This window comes from Trichosurus vulpecula, chromosome 6 (genome assembly GCF_011100635.1).
Source record: "Trichosurus vulpecula isolate mTriVul1 chromosome 6, mTriVul1.pri, whole genome shotgun sequence".
Lineage (NCBI taxonomy): Eukaryota > Metazoa > Chordata > Mammalia > Diprotodontia > Phalangeridae > Trichosurus > Trichosurus vulpecula.
This window is the reverse complement of record NC_050578.1, coordinates 222,263,951-222,281,221: the sequence shown is the minus strand read 5'-3', so window position 1 is coordinate 222,281,221 and position 17,271 is coordinate 222,263,951. Positions and strand designations below refer to the sequence as shown.

Below are 17,271 nucleotides of genomic sequence, written 5' to 3'. Positions count from 1 at the left end.
AACAGTCATTACACTGAAAATCATAGTCAATTTGCAACTATAGCCAAGCGTATGTTGAGGGAAATCTTTGTAGGCAAGGAAGGATGTAAGTTAAGGCTTTTAAAGATTTTTTCTGAATAGGTAAAAGAAAAATAGTTAAGGTATGGTAGCTAGGAGTAAGTACAACATGAAATTCACCTTAAATTCACAATTTAAGCACTAAAAGGAAATACACAGAAGTGAAGTGATGAGCCTGAAAACGAAGCTGAGAAGAGGCAGTAAAGAGCTTCCTTGAGTTTTTGAAATGACGGAAATAACACAACGCTTTTATCAGCAGTATGCAGGAGGAGTTATGCATGGGAGACCAGAACCAGATATCTCAGAGTAATAACTCATTTTTAAAGTGTCGAGGACAGTGGTAGAGAAAAAGGGATGGATACAGGCTGGGTGACTGAAGAATGAGAAGTCAGTTATTACTGAGCCGCCATTTCGTTTTCTGTAAATTATAGTGAAACGAAAGCGACTAGATAGGCTGAGGCCAATGTAAATAGTGATCCTCTAAAGGAGTTCCCGGTAAAAGGCTTATTTTGATAGATCTAACAATTATTTTTCATAAAAAAAGAAAAAAACCAAACAAGGGTTCAGTTAGACGTGACTTTATTATTTTAGTACACAAACCAAAACTTATGCAACCAGAGCAGAGGCTGTGGATGATTCACTGCAAGGAAGGAAAATAAAAAGGTGTTAATTTCAGCGCTCCATGCTCCCCGCCACAAAAATAAAGTGCCCAAAGTATCAGCATCAATCAAGGCAATTAACCCTGTAGAGCCCACCCAACAGCGAAGGGTTCTTAGGCTCAGTAAAGACATTCCTGGGTCAACTATTGTGTTTCAATATATAATGACCATGGAGAGTATTCACAGACAATGATCAATACTCACTATTTCCAATTGGGTGGGAGCACTCTCTTGGTCTTGTAGTACCGAGCCAGCCGATGTATTCGGCTCTCGTTCAGAATCAGACGGAATTTAGAATCCTTATCCTGAAATAGTAAATATCAACACTCTCAATTTGTTTACATTCTAATGAGAAAATGTATGTAAATCCTTTCCTCCCAACAGATATATACAATTATGTTGCAGAATCAAACCACAAAAAGTTACCTAATGATCTCTACGCGAACACAAGCCCTGGCTTTTTAAATTCTGAGGTACACCCATGGTGTGAGACTTGCTAACTAATATGACTAATATATGTAGAAAGTTTTCAGTACAAATAAAAAAACTTGAGTTTTTTCCCCTGAGCTACCAATGCAATATCCAAGAAAGGTTTGGTCAATGAAAACAAAAACCACTCTAAAATACAGAATGCTAAGCTGTTTAGACAATTTAAAAAAGCATATATGCATATTCATTAATTCATTCAACAAACTTTATTAACCATGCATGCTCAGTTACCCAAAGTTTGGTGATCAAATCACTTCATGCAAGTCATGGGTACGGCAGGATGAAGTTAATTCCCTTTCCCAAAACATTTCAAGGATAAGAAGGCTATTAAATACACTAAAAATTGATGCTATTTGTCTTATCAGTCAAAAAATGTTAATTGCCTTGATTCATCTTTTCACACAGGAAGACTTTTACCTTTCTGTTTCTCTCAAGATGCTTTCGAACAGCAACAGCTTTCTTGATCAAGTGATAAAGATCTTCAGGAAGATCAGGGGCAAGTCCCTTGGACTTTAGAATTCTCAAAATTTTGTTGCCAGTTACAAAGCGTACTTGTGCCACGCCATGAGAATCCCTCAGGATCACACCTGAAAAGAGAAATGATAGCAAATTAATCTATTAATTCAGAATAGCTAGAGAGTTGGTCTAAAATCTATGACCACGCAGAAATATATATGGAAAGTTACCAGTGGAATGAGCATTAGATGTGGAGCTTTGCACTTGCTATTTGTGACTTTGGCAAAACCATTCCACCTTTTGGGGCCTGTTTTCTCAGCATTTAACAATAAGAAGCATCATGAATTGATCAAGAACCCAGGCTCAAAGCATTCCTCAAGACACTGAGCAAGACCGTGCCTCTGGGCAAGTATTTCCAGAGTTCAGTTTCCACATTTGCAGAAATGGTGAAAATAGCATATACTTGCACAGGTTGTGTGTTTAAGTAAAGTGTTTTCCAAACCTTAAAGGTCAATGTAAATGTAAAGCATTATAAACAGTACTGTGAGGAAGGCTGAGCAACAGCAAAATTTCAGGTCTTACTCTAGTGTAGTCTAGAGATTAAGGGGATGCACATTCTTTCTAAGACTTACTTTGTTACTTCCCTTCAGTCATTCCAGGCAAACTAACCTCCACAGGAGACCTCCTTTGCACAAGATGACTATGCCTGCAATGCACTGCAGCTTACCCTCTGCCTTTTCCTGATACAACCCTCCCCTCTGCACAAAGTTAACTCTGCACAGAGGCAGCAGCATCTCCTACATTCTCATTTATCTATGTGGCCTCCACTGAGAGCTTTTCTGGCCTTTTGCTCTTTACCCCCAGTTCCTAGCCGTTTACCTTTACACAGTAGGCTCACTGCTTGGCTGTGAACAGAGGGTAAGCCTCAGACTAAGACAATCTTCCAGGTCTCCAGGATTTTTGTAGGTGCCTGGTCATAGGTTAAGAACCTCTGGGCTTGGGGGTTAGTAAGACTCGAATTCAAATCCGGCCTCAAGACACTAGCTGTGTGACCCTGGGCAAATGCCTGCCTCGGTTTCCCCGTCTGTAAAATGGGGATCACAGCCCGTACCTCCCGGAGCCGTTGGGAGAATCGAATGAGATAATTTGCTCATTCTCATCACCACTCGTTAGGAGGGCCCAGGGCGGCGTCCTCCCCCTGCCCCGGCCGCATGCGCTACCGGACTCACCGATCTGGGAGGGCGTCAGGCCCTTCTTGGCCAGCTTGTAGATCTGCTCCTTCACGTCGTCCGAGGTGAGCTTCAGCCACTGCGGGCAGCGGAAAGAAGAGACTTAGGGGTGTGGGCCGAGGCGCCCCCCCCCCACTCCCGGCCCCACTGCTGCCCCATCCTCCCCGGCCCCCGACCCCAGCGCCGGCCCCTCACCGTGGGCACGCTGCGGCGGTACGGCAGAGCAGACTGGGACAGGCCCTTCCTGAGAAGACACAGAGAGGAGGAGTTAAGGATGGAAACGCAGCCCGGCCTACGCTCCGACCTTCCGCCCCGCGCCCCGCAACCTCCATAACCCGCGCTCCGCTCCCGGCCCCAGGAGCCCCCGGGGGCCCGCTCGGGCCTGCTCCACTCACCCGGGAGCGTGCATGCGACCCATGATGGCGACGATCTGGCAGCGAAAGAGAGAGGAACGAAGAGAGCAGGGCAGGAAATCCTCAATTTTCCGGAAGTGACGCGTTGCTGCCGCCACCGGAAGTGACGTTGCCGTACAGAAAGGGCCTAGGAGAAGGAGCCTTGTCCCAGAGTGGGCGAGGTTTGGGGAACGAGGGAAACTGGAACTACAGGTCCCGGCGTGCAGTGGTCTCGCGAGGCTCTCCTGCGCGGAGCCCCGCCCTCCCAGCGCGTCTCGGCAATATTCCTGCTAGGGCTCTCCACGTGGTCCGTGTGGCGAGAGAGCTCCCCAAAGTTTGCGGGCTTGGCCAAAACTCCGGAGCGGGCGGAACGCCCCTCCGAGGGAGATGCAGTCGGGGCGGGATGTCTTCCCTGCCTCGCGTAACCTGGTTATTTGAGCTTGGGAGAAAAGCAGGAAGGAAGAAATGCCTGCTATATGCCAGGCACTGTGCAGAACGCTTTACTAATATATCGTTTCAGTTGTTCCTCACTACAACGCTTAGGAGGAAGGCGTTATTATGATCTCCATTTTATAGTCGAGCAAACTGAGGCAAACGGTGATCTTATAAGTGACTCGCCCGGGGTTACCCAGCTACTAAGTGTCTGAGGCAGGCTTCGAACTCCGATCTTCCTGCCTGCACGTCCAGCCTTATGACCACGGCTCACTGAACCTAGTTGCCTGCGTACTATTGACTGATACTGAGTTTGCAGTCCACTAAGGCCCATAGTATTTTCCCCCACAAACTGCTGTCTAGAGGCGTGACTACACCATCCTGGTCCGTGTGTAGCTGATCGTTAAAAATCTATCTCCACATTTGACATTCACATGCCTAGTTCATTTCATCACGCTAGGGCTCAGACAGCTGGTGTGAGTGAGGCTGGCCCGGGGGACAGGAAAACCTGACTTTGTGGCTATGAGATCACCCCTAAGTCACAGCTGCAATGCTCTAGCTTCTCCAGGACCGAGAGCTAGAGAAGCCGACTGCCTCGGTAGGGCATTATCCTGGCGCTCCCTGTGCTAGAACCAGTCCTCTGTCCCTAAGTTAATGTTACTCTTCCAGGGCTGCATGCTCTATTGGCCTCCAGCCAGAGCTTTCCCTAAGCATCCTCTCCACCTTCCCCGCCTCATTCCCAGGGTACTGGTCCAACTATAAGGTTCAGCCCAGTGTCAGGATCATTAAAGTTAGAAGAGACAACAGAGGCTTTCCCGTCCGACTTTACAGATAGGTAAACTGAGGACCAAAAAAGTTAAATGGCTTGCTACCTAGGATAGGTAATAAATATGAGGTGGAATCTGAACCTGGGTCCTCAACCTCAAGATCCAGTGCTCTTTGTGCCCTGGGCGTTTATGCTTACTAGGACACCAACTCATTTCTCTCGTGATTCAGCCTGTGTTGTTGTGTCTTTTAACATGCTTGTTATGTTTTTTTACGTGTGGCCGGCAGCCAGTAACTGGAGGTCTAGGACTCTGCCTGTCTCTACATGATGTACAAAAGGCAGTGCTGTATGTATGAAAAGTGCCAGACCTGCAAAGGCCTGGATCAAGTCCCATCCCCGTCTAAGTGTGTTGCTTGGGCAAGTTACTCTTCATTTCTTGGATTCAGTTTCCTCATCTGTTCAGTGGTGTTGGTACTTGTGCTTCTCCCCTCAAAGGGATGTTGTGGGCTCGGGATTGAGGCAGTGTGACATAGTAGAAAGAACCCTGAATGTGAGTATCAGAATGTGGCTCCACTCTGTCCAAGTGCTCAGTTCAAGTCCAGACTGTGGATGAACTTGAGCCAAATCCCAACCTCAGCAGGCTTCACTTCCTTTGGTAAATGGAAGTAATACTTGAACTAACTACCTCATAGGGTGACTGATCAGAGGGAACGAATCATATTAATGAGTAGTTAGCAAGGGTTCCATCAGTACCATGGTAAGATGAAAACCTACATCAAAGGATTGTGGCTGAAAGGGACCTTAGATCAACATTTATTAAGTGCTGGGGATACAAAAAGGGCATCATTTAATCCAACCCTTTTCAGCCCAGGAAGAAGGGGCTTTCTCTAAGTTATATAACTAATAAGTAGCAGAGCCAGATCTAAAGATGTTTACTATGGCAAAGCAGCAGTCCAGACTTTAGGGTGGACAAGGTCTGGGTTTATACCTCCCTACTAAGTGCTTCACTATGCTGTGGAAATGGCTCTAAGGTCTCCAAAGTCGTGAGAGTGGAACAAAGGCTCTGGTGGCTGGAAAGGCTTACAGCCCAAGCTGAGTGACAGACTTGCTCACCAGATAATAAATTTTTCCATGGTAACTAACAAAAACTAAAGCAGAAGAAGGGAAGTGTCACATCTACAAAATCAGACATTTAGGATTATAAGGCCTTTTTGTGGGTGACCACAAAATAGTTTAGGAAAACCTGCCTGAGAGAAGTGGACTAGGCCACATAGGAGGCAGAATGAAAAGTGGACAGACTGCTTGACCCAGTTCAAATCCCACCTTGGATCCTTCTGACCTCTAGATCCCAGTTTCCTTATCTGTACAATGAAAGTGTTGGACCTGATGAGGCCTTTTAAGGACCTTCCCAACACTCTGTGATTCTATGGTCCTGGAGAAGAAGGAGTATGTTACTACTACTAGCAGGACAAACTTTTCAGACAGAAATCAAAGATAGAAAACTCAATAAATTCCCTATTGACAGGCATCATTACACACACACACACACACACACACACACACACACACACACACACACAGTGTGCTCATTTGCCAATATTTTGAGCTTAAAGTTCTAGTGTTTACAAGATGACTAATGACAATCCTCATCGTTTATTTCAGAAGTGTTTTAATACAATTATAGGACAGTTACAGAGTCACATTTAATCCACTGAATACATTTAAGGTATTAAAGGAAATAATGTACATCTTGACTATCAACAATAGATAATTAAAATATTTGGTTCTTACAGTTAACATGAGACCAACTAACCCACTGTGCTGGTTATTTCTTCATATATGCACTGTTGTTGTCACAGTATGTGAGTAAATATTATAGGAACTTTAATCCATCGATTATGAAAATGGTGCAATACCTCCCTTTCCCCTAAGAAACAGGAATAGCCTGCAAATACCAGAAATAAACGTTTCTTTGTGAAAAATCCACGATATTAGAATTGTAAAAAGAACAGTCAATTTAAGGCAGGATACTCAAATTTCTATACATCCTTAATCTTAAAAATAGAAAAATGAAAACTTTATTAAAGACCACACATGCATTAACATATGAATATACCTGTAGACCATATAAAGGTAATAAAAACTTCAGTGCAGGTCCTACATTGAGTTCTTCAGTAGAGAAAATAAGAGGTCCCTGTTCTTTAGGCAAGCCATCATCCTCACATCTCCTTCCACCAGCCCCAAGAGGACATTTTTTTTCTGGCTGCCTATGAACAGCAGAACTCTTTTTGTGTGACTAAATACAAAGTAACAGTTGTGTGAGTGCTTGCAAATGTCTCATTAATTAGTGTCTCAGCCAGCTTCTGTTCCCACTTGCATTCATTTTTCATGTTTATTGTTAATCAAAGGTTTAAAACAACATCCTTAGGAATTCAATTAATTTTAACTCTATCAAGAGTAGTGCAAAGAGGTTTAAGTCAGTGCTGTTCCTCTCTAGTTTTTGGTGAGGGCTGATTACATTTTACAAACAAGGAAATATTATACTAAATCTACAGTAAAAAAGGGACAAAAGGCACAATAATGAGAGAAGCTGAGAACATTGTTAGCACTTGTCCTGAATTCTAGTTAACTATACAGTACTAATCATAATATACATTTTCAGACAAGAATCAGATACCTTTTATATTGCAAAGCAATGTTTCAAAATTTCTATTTCTAGTATTTGTGCTATAAGACACTGTGCTATAATTGACTGCAAAAAAGCAGTACATATTGCTTCCAATTAATAACAAAATGTTTCACAAAAACAGTATTTTGCTTTCCTGGGGCTAAGTGACTTCTGGTTCTATTGATGGAATGGAATAAGTCTCAAAAGCATCAAGTGAGCAGGAAAAACAACCTAGGAGCTCCTTATATTACATTTATTAAGTTACTTACAGTTATTTAAACAAATGATAAATTCTATATGAAAGAGTTAAAGTTCAGACACTGGATCTGCATTTTGACCACTCTATTTCCTATTTATAAAGACGCTTCAACATTTCAAAAGAAAGTTATCTGTAGATTCTACTTAAACAATTATTTAACAAATGGACCATTAGTGTTAGGCTAGGCACTGAGTAGTTCAAGTGTTTTTTCTTCTTCCCCCTCCCCACCTAATAGTTCCATAGGTCCCCCCCCCAATTTACAATCTGCCTGTAAATATCATCCTTGGTGCAAAAGTGAGCACATTTCACAGAAATAATTTCATTTGTGGGGTCCCTCAATCTGATTGTCCCTTTCCTATACCTGTCATTTTACTAGGAACAGAATGTGAACAATCAGCATATCTACACTTTCCTTCATTTAAGTAAGTTCTGTTTTAATCCTGCATTTTTAATAAAGATTTGTAGAAAACAAAAAAGAATGACAATGACATGTATATGTGTGGAGTCAAGTGAATCTACACATGAATATTATTCTTTGAAAGTTATTAAGCTACAATTTCATCTCTTTCCTAAGGTGGTTCTGAACTGTTATATACATGTGAATTACAATGTTTACAATAGTGAGGAGTAAAAATATAAGGCATGTTTCCCCACAAAGGTATATGGTTAAGGTCAGATTAGTGTCTACAAATACCTACTTACTAACGTCCTAGACATCTAATTAAGAGTCTGCTTTGATGATGTTTTCATAATGTGCAGGAACTTGGGCCACAGGTAAAAAAGCTGTCCCTTGTTACAGAGGGATCAGAGTGTAGGTGCATGATGCTTAGGCTTTAATTCACTTCACTAAGCATAAGCATAAGTCTACAGTAATGGAATGAAGGTATTTTTCCTGTACATTCAGCTTTCATTCACATCAAGTTACTGAGTAACTAATAGACATTGTATGTACCTGGTATGACTGAATGGATGTCACAATTGTATTACAAGTTTAGCAAGTGGTTTTTCCATGGGAAAAGAATTAGTAGGTGCTTAATTCACAAAGTAAAGGCTTTCCTGTGTTGGTTTAGTAATTGGAAAGATATATAAAATATTTATTAATGAGCAAGTCTGGAAAAACCACCAGAAATGAGGTGCCAGGGAGGGAAGCATCTGAAGTTAAGGCACCATTATTTACAACTTCAATTGTTGGCACTCACTCTGAAAAAGGTTTTAAAGACATTGGACTCAGCATTAATAATGTAAAAGCAATACTATCCACTTTCTTACTTCTTTCAACCTTTGTACCATCCAGTGGTTTAGGGTTTTTTTAAACCATGTTTTATTTATTATTTACTTTGCTGCAATGAAAAAAAAAAAACAGCAGTGGGTTTCTTTCCCTAAAATGATGTACTTTTCTCTACTCAGATGTTTTCATACATACAATGGTGACTAGGATTGAAAAATAGCAAAAAAGAAAAAGAATACATCAAATTTGTTGGGTGGGCAATAGAAAGGTAGGAGGCTGAACTGACACAGTATAATCAAACTACCTCAGAATTATTACTCTTAATGGTTAAGGATAGTTGGCAAACTTCATTATCAAAAAGCACACATTTTAAGAAACTGGTAAAAAATTAAGTTTGGGGTTTGCAGCATCCCATAGTAACTTTAAAATTACAGATGACTCCCATAAAATTCCATCATGTTAATTTTGTGACTGCTGGTCCAACAGATATGCTGAAAATGCAAGTTTATTTAGTGTCTTAAATTCTGTCCAAGTAGAAAAAACGTACAAAAGTTCACAAGTCAGCAGGGTTCATTCATCTCTTCTTGCTTCCAACCATCCAACACTCACAAATATAGTGCTGCCGTCAGCTGATACCATCTGACTGTCTCTTTGCTCAAATTGAAATCTTTTAGGGGCAGAGTTATTCCACCTAAGAAAAAATTCTCCCTCAAGGATTCTGCACTGAGCACGCTTAACTGAAGTTCTCGTTGTTTCAAAGTCTCTTTGCTGTATCCACTGTACACAAGCTGCAGCCAAAAAAAAGAGAGAGAGAGAGAAGGAAGCAGTAAGTTTGCCCTGGGGTTGGAAATAACTGGAGAAAAGAGAAGGAATTACACTGGAGGGGTAAAGGGCAGAGTGGAGTCATGATTAGAATGGCTATAGTTGGGTGAAAAGGGGCTCTAGGTTTTCTTCTTCAGTGCTTTGTTTTTCTGCTGGGATTTATAAGCCATGAGATGTGGGAGATTCTGCCTCCCAACTGCAAACTCACCATAATTTTGCTTATAGTAAAAGTGATTCAAAGACTTCTGATCTGGAATGTGGCAAAGCTATCACATCTACTATGTACCTTAGAATTCTCTCCAAAAAGCTATGCTATAAGTTATGTAAAATGTCTCCTTCACCTTGCATGTCTAATTGTTCAGTTGAAAAACTGTAACAAAAGGATTGGATTTACCAGTATAACATATGCCAAGTGTGACAAAAGAAAAAACTATTACAAGCAAGCTTAACTGACATCACTAAACATCTACTGAGATTTTAGAGATGTTTAGGACCTTACAAAACTTTCTCATATGATATTTTTCCAGTTTGCTTTTCTAGTAATGGAAGTAATTCAATATTTAGCATTTAAGACATAAATATCTAACAATAAAGTCATGCATGGGGTTTTGACTCACCATTTCATTAAATGTTGGGTTTCTAGTTTTTCGTGAAATCTTGGTTTTACGTTTTGATGTTTTATGGGTATCTGGAAGTAGATATGTTTTTACATATGGATTTGGGTCTGCCCCATCTTCAGTAACCTATGAAAAATACACTTTATGAATCATCTCTCCAGTGTACAAATTCTATATGTATTCAATTCAATAAGTCTTTATTGAGCATCAGACAATGTGCCCAGACAAACATGAACACAGAGACAAAAATGAACACAGTCCTTGTCCTTGAGGAGCTTACCATAAACACAGATTAAATATATATAAAATATACAGAGAACAAAGAGAAATAATTTTGAGAGAACACTAACAGCTAGTGGAATCAGAAAAGGCCAGAGGTGACACCCCAGCTGTGTGCTGAAGACAGCTAGAACACTCTACCAGGCAGAGGTAAAGGAGAGCATTCTAGCCATTAGTGAGACACTACACAAGGCACAGAAGTGGATGACAGAATATCATGAACAGGGAATGCTAAGTAGGCCAGTTTTGCAGGAATGTAGAAGGCACAAAGGGGAGTGGCATGTGAACATCCTGGAAATAGAGGCTGGAGCCAGAGTGTGACAGGCTTTAAATGCCAAACAGAAGAGTTTGTCCTTTTCCTAGAGACTGTAGAGAGACACTGAAGCCAAAGAAAGGGAAAGCCAGTCAGGTGTACTTTTCAAATACCAATCTGGCAGATGCATGTAGGACAGACTGGACACAAGAGAAGATGGAGGCAAAGAGAAGGATAAGGAGGCTATGGCAACAGCAGACGAAGATGAATTAAAAAGACTTGGCAAATCACTGGAGGGAGGGAGATTTAGGGACATTTTTGAGGTTGCAAGGATGGAAGATGCTCCCATTGATAAGAAATAGTAGTTTTGAAGGAAGGTAATTAGAGTTTTTTGGAGTTAATGAGTGTGAGATGCCTGTAAGACATTCTGATAGAGATGTCAAGCATGGAATTAATTGGTGATTTGGAACTGTAGCTCAGGAGTGATATAAGGTCGGGATAACTTGCAGGGGGAAGAGTGTCTAGGAGGTGGTAGTGGCCAACGATGCCAAAAGCTACAGAGAAGCTAAAAAGGATGAGGAGAAATTTCTTTTGACTTAGCTGTCAGGAGATTACTAATAACCTTGGAGAGGGCAGTTCCACTAGATGAGTGATGGAACTAGAAATCAGATTTCACAGGTTTGGTAAGTGGAAGAAACAAGTATAGATTTCTTTTTCTAGGAGCTGACAGTGAAAGGGAGAGATATAAGAGGATAGCTTTAGGAAGGTTTTTTTTTTTAAATTTAGGGGAGATCTGAGCATGTTTGTAGGTAAGAGGTAAGGAACTAGGGTATGGAAAAGGGAATGAGTGAAGAGACAAGCTCCAAGAAGAGTCAGTTAGAAATAGAATCAAAGATACAGAGAGAGAGAGAGAGAGAGAGGGGTTGGTCTTGCCAATGAAAAGGAAGTCCTTCTTTAAGACTGGAACAAATGAGGAGAGAGCAGGGACTCACACTGAGGGGATTGGAGGTAATTATATATAAAAGGGAGAGAAAAATGGAGATTCTGAAGGGTAGCTTTAGTTTTCTCAGGAAAGTAAAATGTGAGGTCTTCTGCAAGTGGAAATTGAAGGAGGGTTGGGGAAGGCAAGAACTGATACTGTGGGGAATACCAGTGATGGCCTGACAGTAATTGTCAGGTTAAGTCTGTGCTAGAGTGTTTTATCTCCCTTTTTCTTTAGATGAGGCTATGGAGTGAGTTCAGTCTGACTCTTGGGGATTTAGAGGGCTAAATGCCTGATCCAAACTCTTGGCTATCCCCAGCTTGCTGGTGTTTGAGAATTGCCACTGGCCACTGTCATCAGAGGACCGTGAAGGGTGGGGGTCCCAATGATCTGGAGAAAGCTACCATCTGCCACTCCTAAATCTTTTCTGCACGGTCATCCGCATTTCTACTCAAATCTATTCCTCCGCAACATAAATGTGCTCCATGCACATCTATGCTCTTTAGCTCTTTGCCTCTTCTGCCCTCTCCTTTTTTTGCACCCTTAGGAATCTCTGGTCTATCATTAAGAAGTTTCCCATTTTCTTATTACTTGTTACTATTTCTTCTCTGTACTCACAAAAGTCTGGCTGTTTTAAAGGACAACAAATCCCTGGTAAACCTCTTTAGTACTAACTATTCCTTTTTATGGGAGACTGCTTCTGATGCTTACTACCTGTGTGACTGAGCAAGTTACTTACTATCTCTAGACCTTAGTTTCCTCATCCATAAAATCATAGGGATGGGCTGTGTGGCCTTTGAGGTCCCCTCCCACCCCTCAATCTATGTCCCTAAGATCAAGCCACCTAATAGGGCCAGGAGAAACAGGCATATGCTCTGTGACCCACTGCCTCTTCCTTTGCCACCATCATTCAGCAACTTCTCCTCCTCTGAAGTTCACTTTAACCATGTGTATCACCTGGTCCAGATACTTAGTATTGTCTATTGTAGGCCCCAGATCACTCTCCCAAGTTTGAAGGAGTTTAGCAGATGGGTGGCAGTCTAAATCTCTACTCCTTCCTTCTTCTCAACTAGGAACTTCAATATACACAGTGATGTCTCCTTGAATACTCTGGCCTCCCCGTTCATCAAACTCTTCAGTTCTCATGATCTACATTTTAAATCCATTTCAGACTACCAAACGAGGTAGTCATAACTTAGATTTCACTACCACCAATACTGGTGATACTCTCTTTGAACATAATCTCATATTTCTTCCATCTCCTTCTACCTTATTCTTCCTCAATCTAGTCTTCATTCTTCCTTATAGTCTGGAATCTCTTCATTCTCCCCACCCAAGTTTACTTTTCTCCTTTCACAGTCGTGAGCCTATAAATTAGTCCATTCAATTATACAATGTCCATTATTATCTGTCCTTTACTTCAGACTTTGAGAGATAGCCTTTCTTCCCAAGGCCAGCCCTACTACTTGTCTTGTGTCCTTAATCCAATTCCATTCTGTCTTCTCCAGGACTCTGTCCCCATCGATTGTTTCTTCTCTCTTGCCCTCATTTTCAATCTATCTCTATCTGTTGGCTCTTTAACTACTCCCTACAAACATGCTCAGGTCAGCTTGATCTTTTAAAACTTTTACTTGACTCTTTTATCCCCACAATTTCCTACATCCCTCCTCCCATTCACTGCCAAACTGCTATAAAGGACTGTTTAAGCTCACTCACTGCCTTGCCTTTACCACCTACTTGCTTCTCAACCCTTTGCAGTCCATCTTCAGACCTTACCACTCTCCTGGCAGTACTCTCTCAAAGTTAACAATGACCCTGTATAATGACCCTCCAAAGCTTAGGATACAGTCAATCATCTTTTTAATTCTGTTTCCTTGGCTTCCCTAACACCTCTTTCTCCTAGTTTTCCTGCCTGACCACTCATTCTTAGTCTCCCTTGTTAAATTACCACCTATCTTTTACTGGACAGACAACCCCCAAGGTGCTATCTTATACTCTAATCTCTTCAATCTCAGCATTTGTTCTTTGGTTGTCTTGTCAGTTCCCACAGTTCCAATCCTTATCTATATACAGATTATTTTCATTTGTATATATTCAACCCTAATTTCTCTACATTGTCATCTACCTGCTGGATATCTCCACCTAGAGGTCATACCAGCATCTTAAACGCAATATTAACAAAATTGAACGTATTCTCTCTAAGCCTGTCCGAGAATAACCTTTCCTGTTTCTGGAGCCTCTCAGTGAATGGCTATGGTGTATAACCTTGGAGTAATTTTATTCATATTCAATCAGATGCCAAGGCATGTTGATTCAACATCAATACTTTTTGTACCCATCATCTTTAATCCATTCTCAGTTGCTATGGTCATTATAAGGGCCTCTTATTCTGCTTTCATTCTTTATTCTAATTTTGACACAAAACTGCCAAAATATTCTTCTTAAGGTAGAGGTTTGACCATGTCACTCTCTTCCTCAAAAACCTTTAGTGGTTCCCTACTTTTTCTATGATAAAATACAAAATTCAAATGGGGATTTAAAGCCCTTTATTCTAAGGCTTTCAGCTGCTTTTCTAGCCTAATTTCATATTAACATCGCTGTCATACACACTAGTTTTGAATCAAGCAAATATACTAGCTTTTTCCTGAGTTCAACATCTTGCCGTGATACATTTGAAAACATCATCCCTTTGCTTGGAATGTACTTCGTTATTATCATCTCCCAGAATTCTTATCTGCCTCAGCTCAGATGCCACTTCTTCCGTAAAGTTTTCCTTGATTGCTCCTAATCGTTAGTGCTCTCTTTCTTTCCAAATTATTTTGACTTTACTTAGCTATTCAGGTAAGTGCAAATTACAAGAGTTGAACTACAAATAAGTTCAATGTGGGGAATATTGATTTGAACTATGTAGCATTATAAAAAGAAAAAAAAAACTGGGCTTTCTTTATACTAGCTCACCAGATCTTTGATATGCATCACCATGATGAATAGAGTGCCATTTCGGTAAGAGATAGACAGTTTCACTGCTCCTCCTACTTGGCCAGAGGTAGGACTCAAGGGATTTGCATCTGAAAAAAATAAATATTTTATCTTTATTTCATCCTTTTGCTATGAAATCAGTCAGTTACAATGAATGAATGTAAATAGTTTTCTTGTTTATGTTTAAATGAAGATCAAAGGAGATGAGATGGGAAGAGGATCATATGTCCAGAACCAGAAGGGACTCAAAAAAGCCATCTTATCAAACCTCTAATTTTAATGACGAGTGCCCAGGAAGGTGACTGATATTTGCCCAAAATGCACAAGCTTCTTCAGAAAGCACCAGCAAAGTAGTATTGAAACATATGTACTATGACTCCAGAGCCAGTGATATTTCCATTCTATCATGTATATCAAATGCTTTGAAAACTTTAAAGTGCAACATAAGGTCAGGTATCATTATTAAAAAAGATACACTTCAATGCTGTGAAGATCTGTGATTTCTGGTGTGAGTGATTCCTCTAACAAGAATTCATCTCAATTCCCTTATGCCTGAGAAGATGAGAGGTGGCCAAAAATTCTTAACCAAAGGCCAATATGGTGATAAGCCTCTCCAAATTTAGCTAAGTGACTCTAGACAACGTGAAGTCTGTTACCAGGCCCATATTCCAAGCCTTTCCAGTTTAGTAGGACTTGCCAGACAAGTGTTCCAGTGACCTAGCCTAGGGTCACGTCCATGTCTCAATGAAGCATCACAGGAAGACTGAGTGAAAATGAGTTTGATAATAGGAGAAAATAAATAAGTCGACAAAGATAGAGAATTGTTATTCTTAAGCATTTATACTGTTAGAAAATCCTCCCCACAGAAGAAACAGAGAGAGAAAAAAAATTCACATGTCTTAGCTGTAATAAATATAGGAAGACCAGCTTAAAAATCATTCTTAGGTGAAAAATGTCTTTTGGAAAAAGCAATATAACAATAATAATAATAATAATAATAATAACAACAATAACAATAATAATAATGATAGCATGTGTTAAATTACACTTTACAATCTGCAAAGGGATTTATGAAAAGCTCAATTTAATCTTTACAACAACCTGACCAAGACGATAGGCTAATATTGTATTAATATTAATAATAAATCATTATAGTCATTTTACAGAGGAGGAAACTGCTGATTAATGGTTAAGTGACTTGCCCAAGGTCATACAGCTGTTAATTGGCAAGGCCCAGACGGGAAACCAGGTCCTCAGACTCAAGTCTGAGGCTCTTTCTATGTCACTTCAATACCTTTCAAATATTATCTATAAAGGGAGAGGAAACAATTTTACCTGCACATCTAGCAATTCCTTCAGCTTTCTCATCACGAAGTAAAGGATGGAAAAAAGTACAAACAAGATCACACTGTGTTTGAGGGGAGAAAAAACAGTAACCTGTTAGTTCAATAATTACTAAGCATGCTGAAAATAAATGACATATATAAGACATTTCTAAAAATCACCTCTGAAACATCTGCTGAAGCAGTCATCAAACTCTGTAAATAACTGTTCAGTTCAATTTTTCTTTTGGCTGCTACATCTTTTATATGAGTTCTTCCCAGAACCATCCTATTAGGAAAGCTAAAAAAGAAAATTAAAAGTTGTTCTTGTGTATGTAAATCTTTCATTTAAATGAAAGAAAGTCTGCCCCTAAATTATCTTTCTTCATCATGAAGTATATACAAAGTTGCAATTTACAACAAAACAGAAAGCAGAAATGTTTTTAAGCAGTAGAGATGGGAAAGTTCAAAAAAGTATTTTAAAACTTCCAAAGATGAATGATTTTATCAGTTGGCATACTCTCTCCACATTAAAGAAAACTGTTTTATGAGTTGCAATAACTAATAAAAATCACCAGGCAAAGAAAAGTAACTAAACTACTCAACATATAACCCAAGGAGATCAAAGAGAGAAAGAAAGGTCCAATAAAATGGTGGCAGTTAAAAACTGGCAGGGCAGCTAGGTCGTGCAGTGGACAGAGCACAGGGTCTGGAGTCAGGAAGACCTCGGTTCAAATCTGGCCTCAGACACTTACTAGTTGTGTGACCCTGGGCAAGCCATTTTTTTTTAAGCACTGAAATCCATTTATTCTTTTCATTGTGTAAGGTAACTAGAAAAGTAAGTCAAAATAGATTTTATTTGAAAGCCATTCAATTTTCCCTACTTTCTTATGAGTAGTCAATGACCTCCTAACTTCTTGGGAATCTATTCCAGGGCTTTGACCTCTACTGAGGAATTCCTTTATTTTTCAGGTTTTGGGGGGTTTTGATCCCTGGCTTCTTAGATTTGCCAATGGCTGGAGTCTTCTTCAACCTGATGGAACCTTTGGTATTCTGTTCTGGAGTCTCCAGAGCCTTAGAGGCCTTTCTCTTTTTCCTGGGAGTTTTAGTTTGTGGTGTTTGAGCACTGAGGCTCTCTTCTGTAGACTCCTTTATTAGGGCTGCTTCCTGAAGCTCTGGGCACTTTGGAGATGATGCATGAATTGGAACTAGCTGTGGAAGCTCATCCTTAGAGTCAGGCTCTGCTTTGCCCTCCTTTTCTGCCTCTAGGTGTGTTGGTAAGGAAAATGGGCTCTTAGCACTTAGTTCAACCAAGTGCCCTTGAAGAGTTTGGCTTTCGTTTCCTTTGAGTAATTCAGTGTATTTCATTGAGTCTTACTAGG

At 40.5% G+C, this 17,271-nt stretch overlaps 2 protein-coding genes across 3 annotated transcripts in view; both read right to left on the bottom strand.

The window, feature by feature from the left end:
• Positions 1-619: 619 nt before the first annotated feature.
• On the bottom strand, positions 620-3,388 carry RPS13 (ribosomal protein S13). The gene is made up of 6 exons (XM_036765511.1): positions 3,286-3,388; positions 3,086-3,134; positions 2,891-2,969; positions 1,623-1,792; positions 921-1,021; positions 620-697 (listed from the first exon to the last, which is right to left on the bottom strand). The coding sequence occupies exons 1-6, from the start codon at positions 3,306-3,308 to the stop codon at positions 664-666; spliced, it is 456 nt and encodes a 151-aa protein (XP_036621406.1). The 5' UTR covers positions 3,309-3,388; the 3' UTR covers positions 620-663.
• Positions 3,389-6,132: 2,744 nt separating this feature from the next.
• The window catches only part of PIK3C2A (phosphatidylinositol-4-phosphate 3-kinase catalytic subunit type 2 alpha), a 170,782-nt gene continuing 159,643 nt past the window's right edge, over positions 6,133-17,271 (bottom strand). For both annotated transcript variants that reach the window (XM_036762752.1, XM_036762753.1), the window contains exons 29-33: positions 16,073-16,190; positions 15,903-15,975; positions 14,547-14,656; positions 10,075-10,200; positions 6,133-9,423 (exon numbers count right to left, since the gene is read on the bottom strand). In XM_036762752.1, coding sequence (XP_036618647.1) covers positions 9,241-9,423; positions 10,075-10,200; positions 14,547-14,656; positions 15,903-15,975; positions 16,073-16,190 — 610 coding nt within the window. In that variant the 3' untranslated portion in view covers positions 6,133-9,240. The remainder of the gene's footprint in view (positions 9,424-10,074; positions 10,201-14,546; positions 14,657-15,902; positions 15,976-16,072; positions 16,191-17,271) is intronic.

Bases quoted from the DNA above. Each gene is read 5' to 3' on its own strand.
- RPS13 (XM_036765511.1), bottom strand. From the start codon at position 3,308: ATGGGTCGCATGCACGCTCCCGG. The intron at 1,793-2,890 runs GTGAGTCCGGTA...TTCTCTTTTCAG, and splicing joins CCTGACGCCCTCCCAGATCG to GTGTGATCCTGAGGGATTCT. The intron at 1,022-1,622 runs GTAAAAGTCTTC...TTACTATTTCAG, and splicing joins ATCTTGAGAGAAACAGAAAG to GATAAGGATTCTAAATTCCG.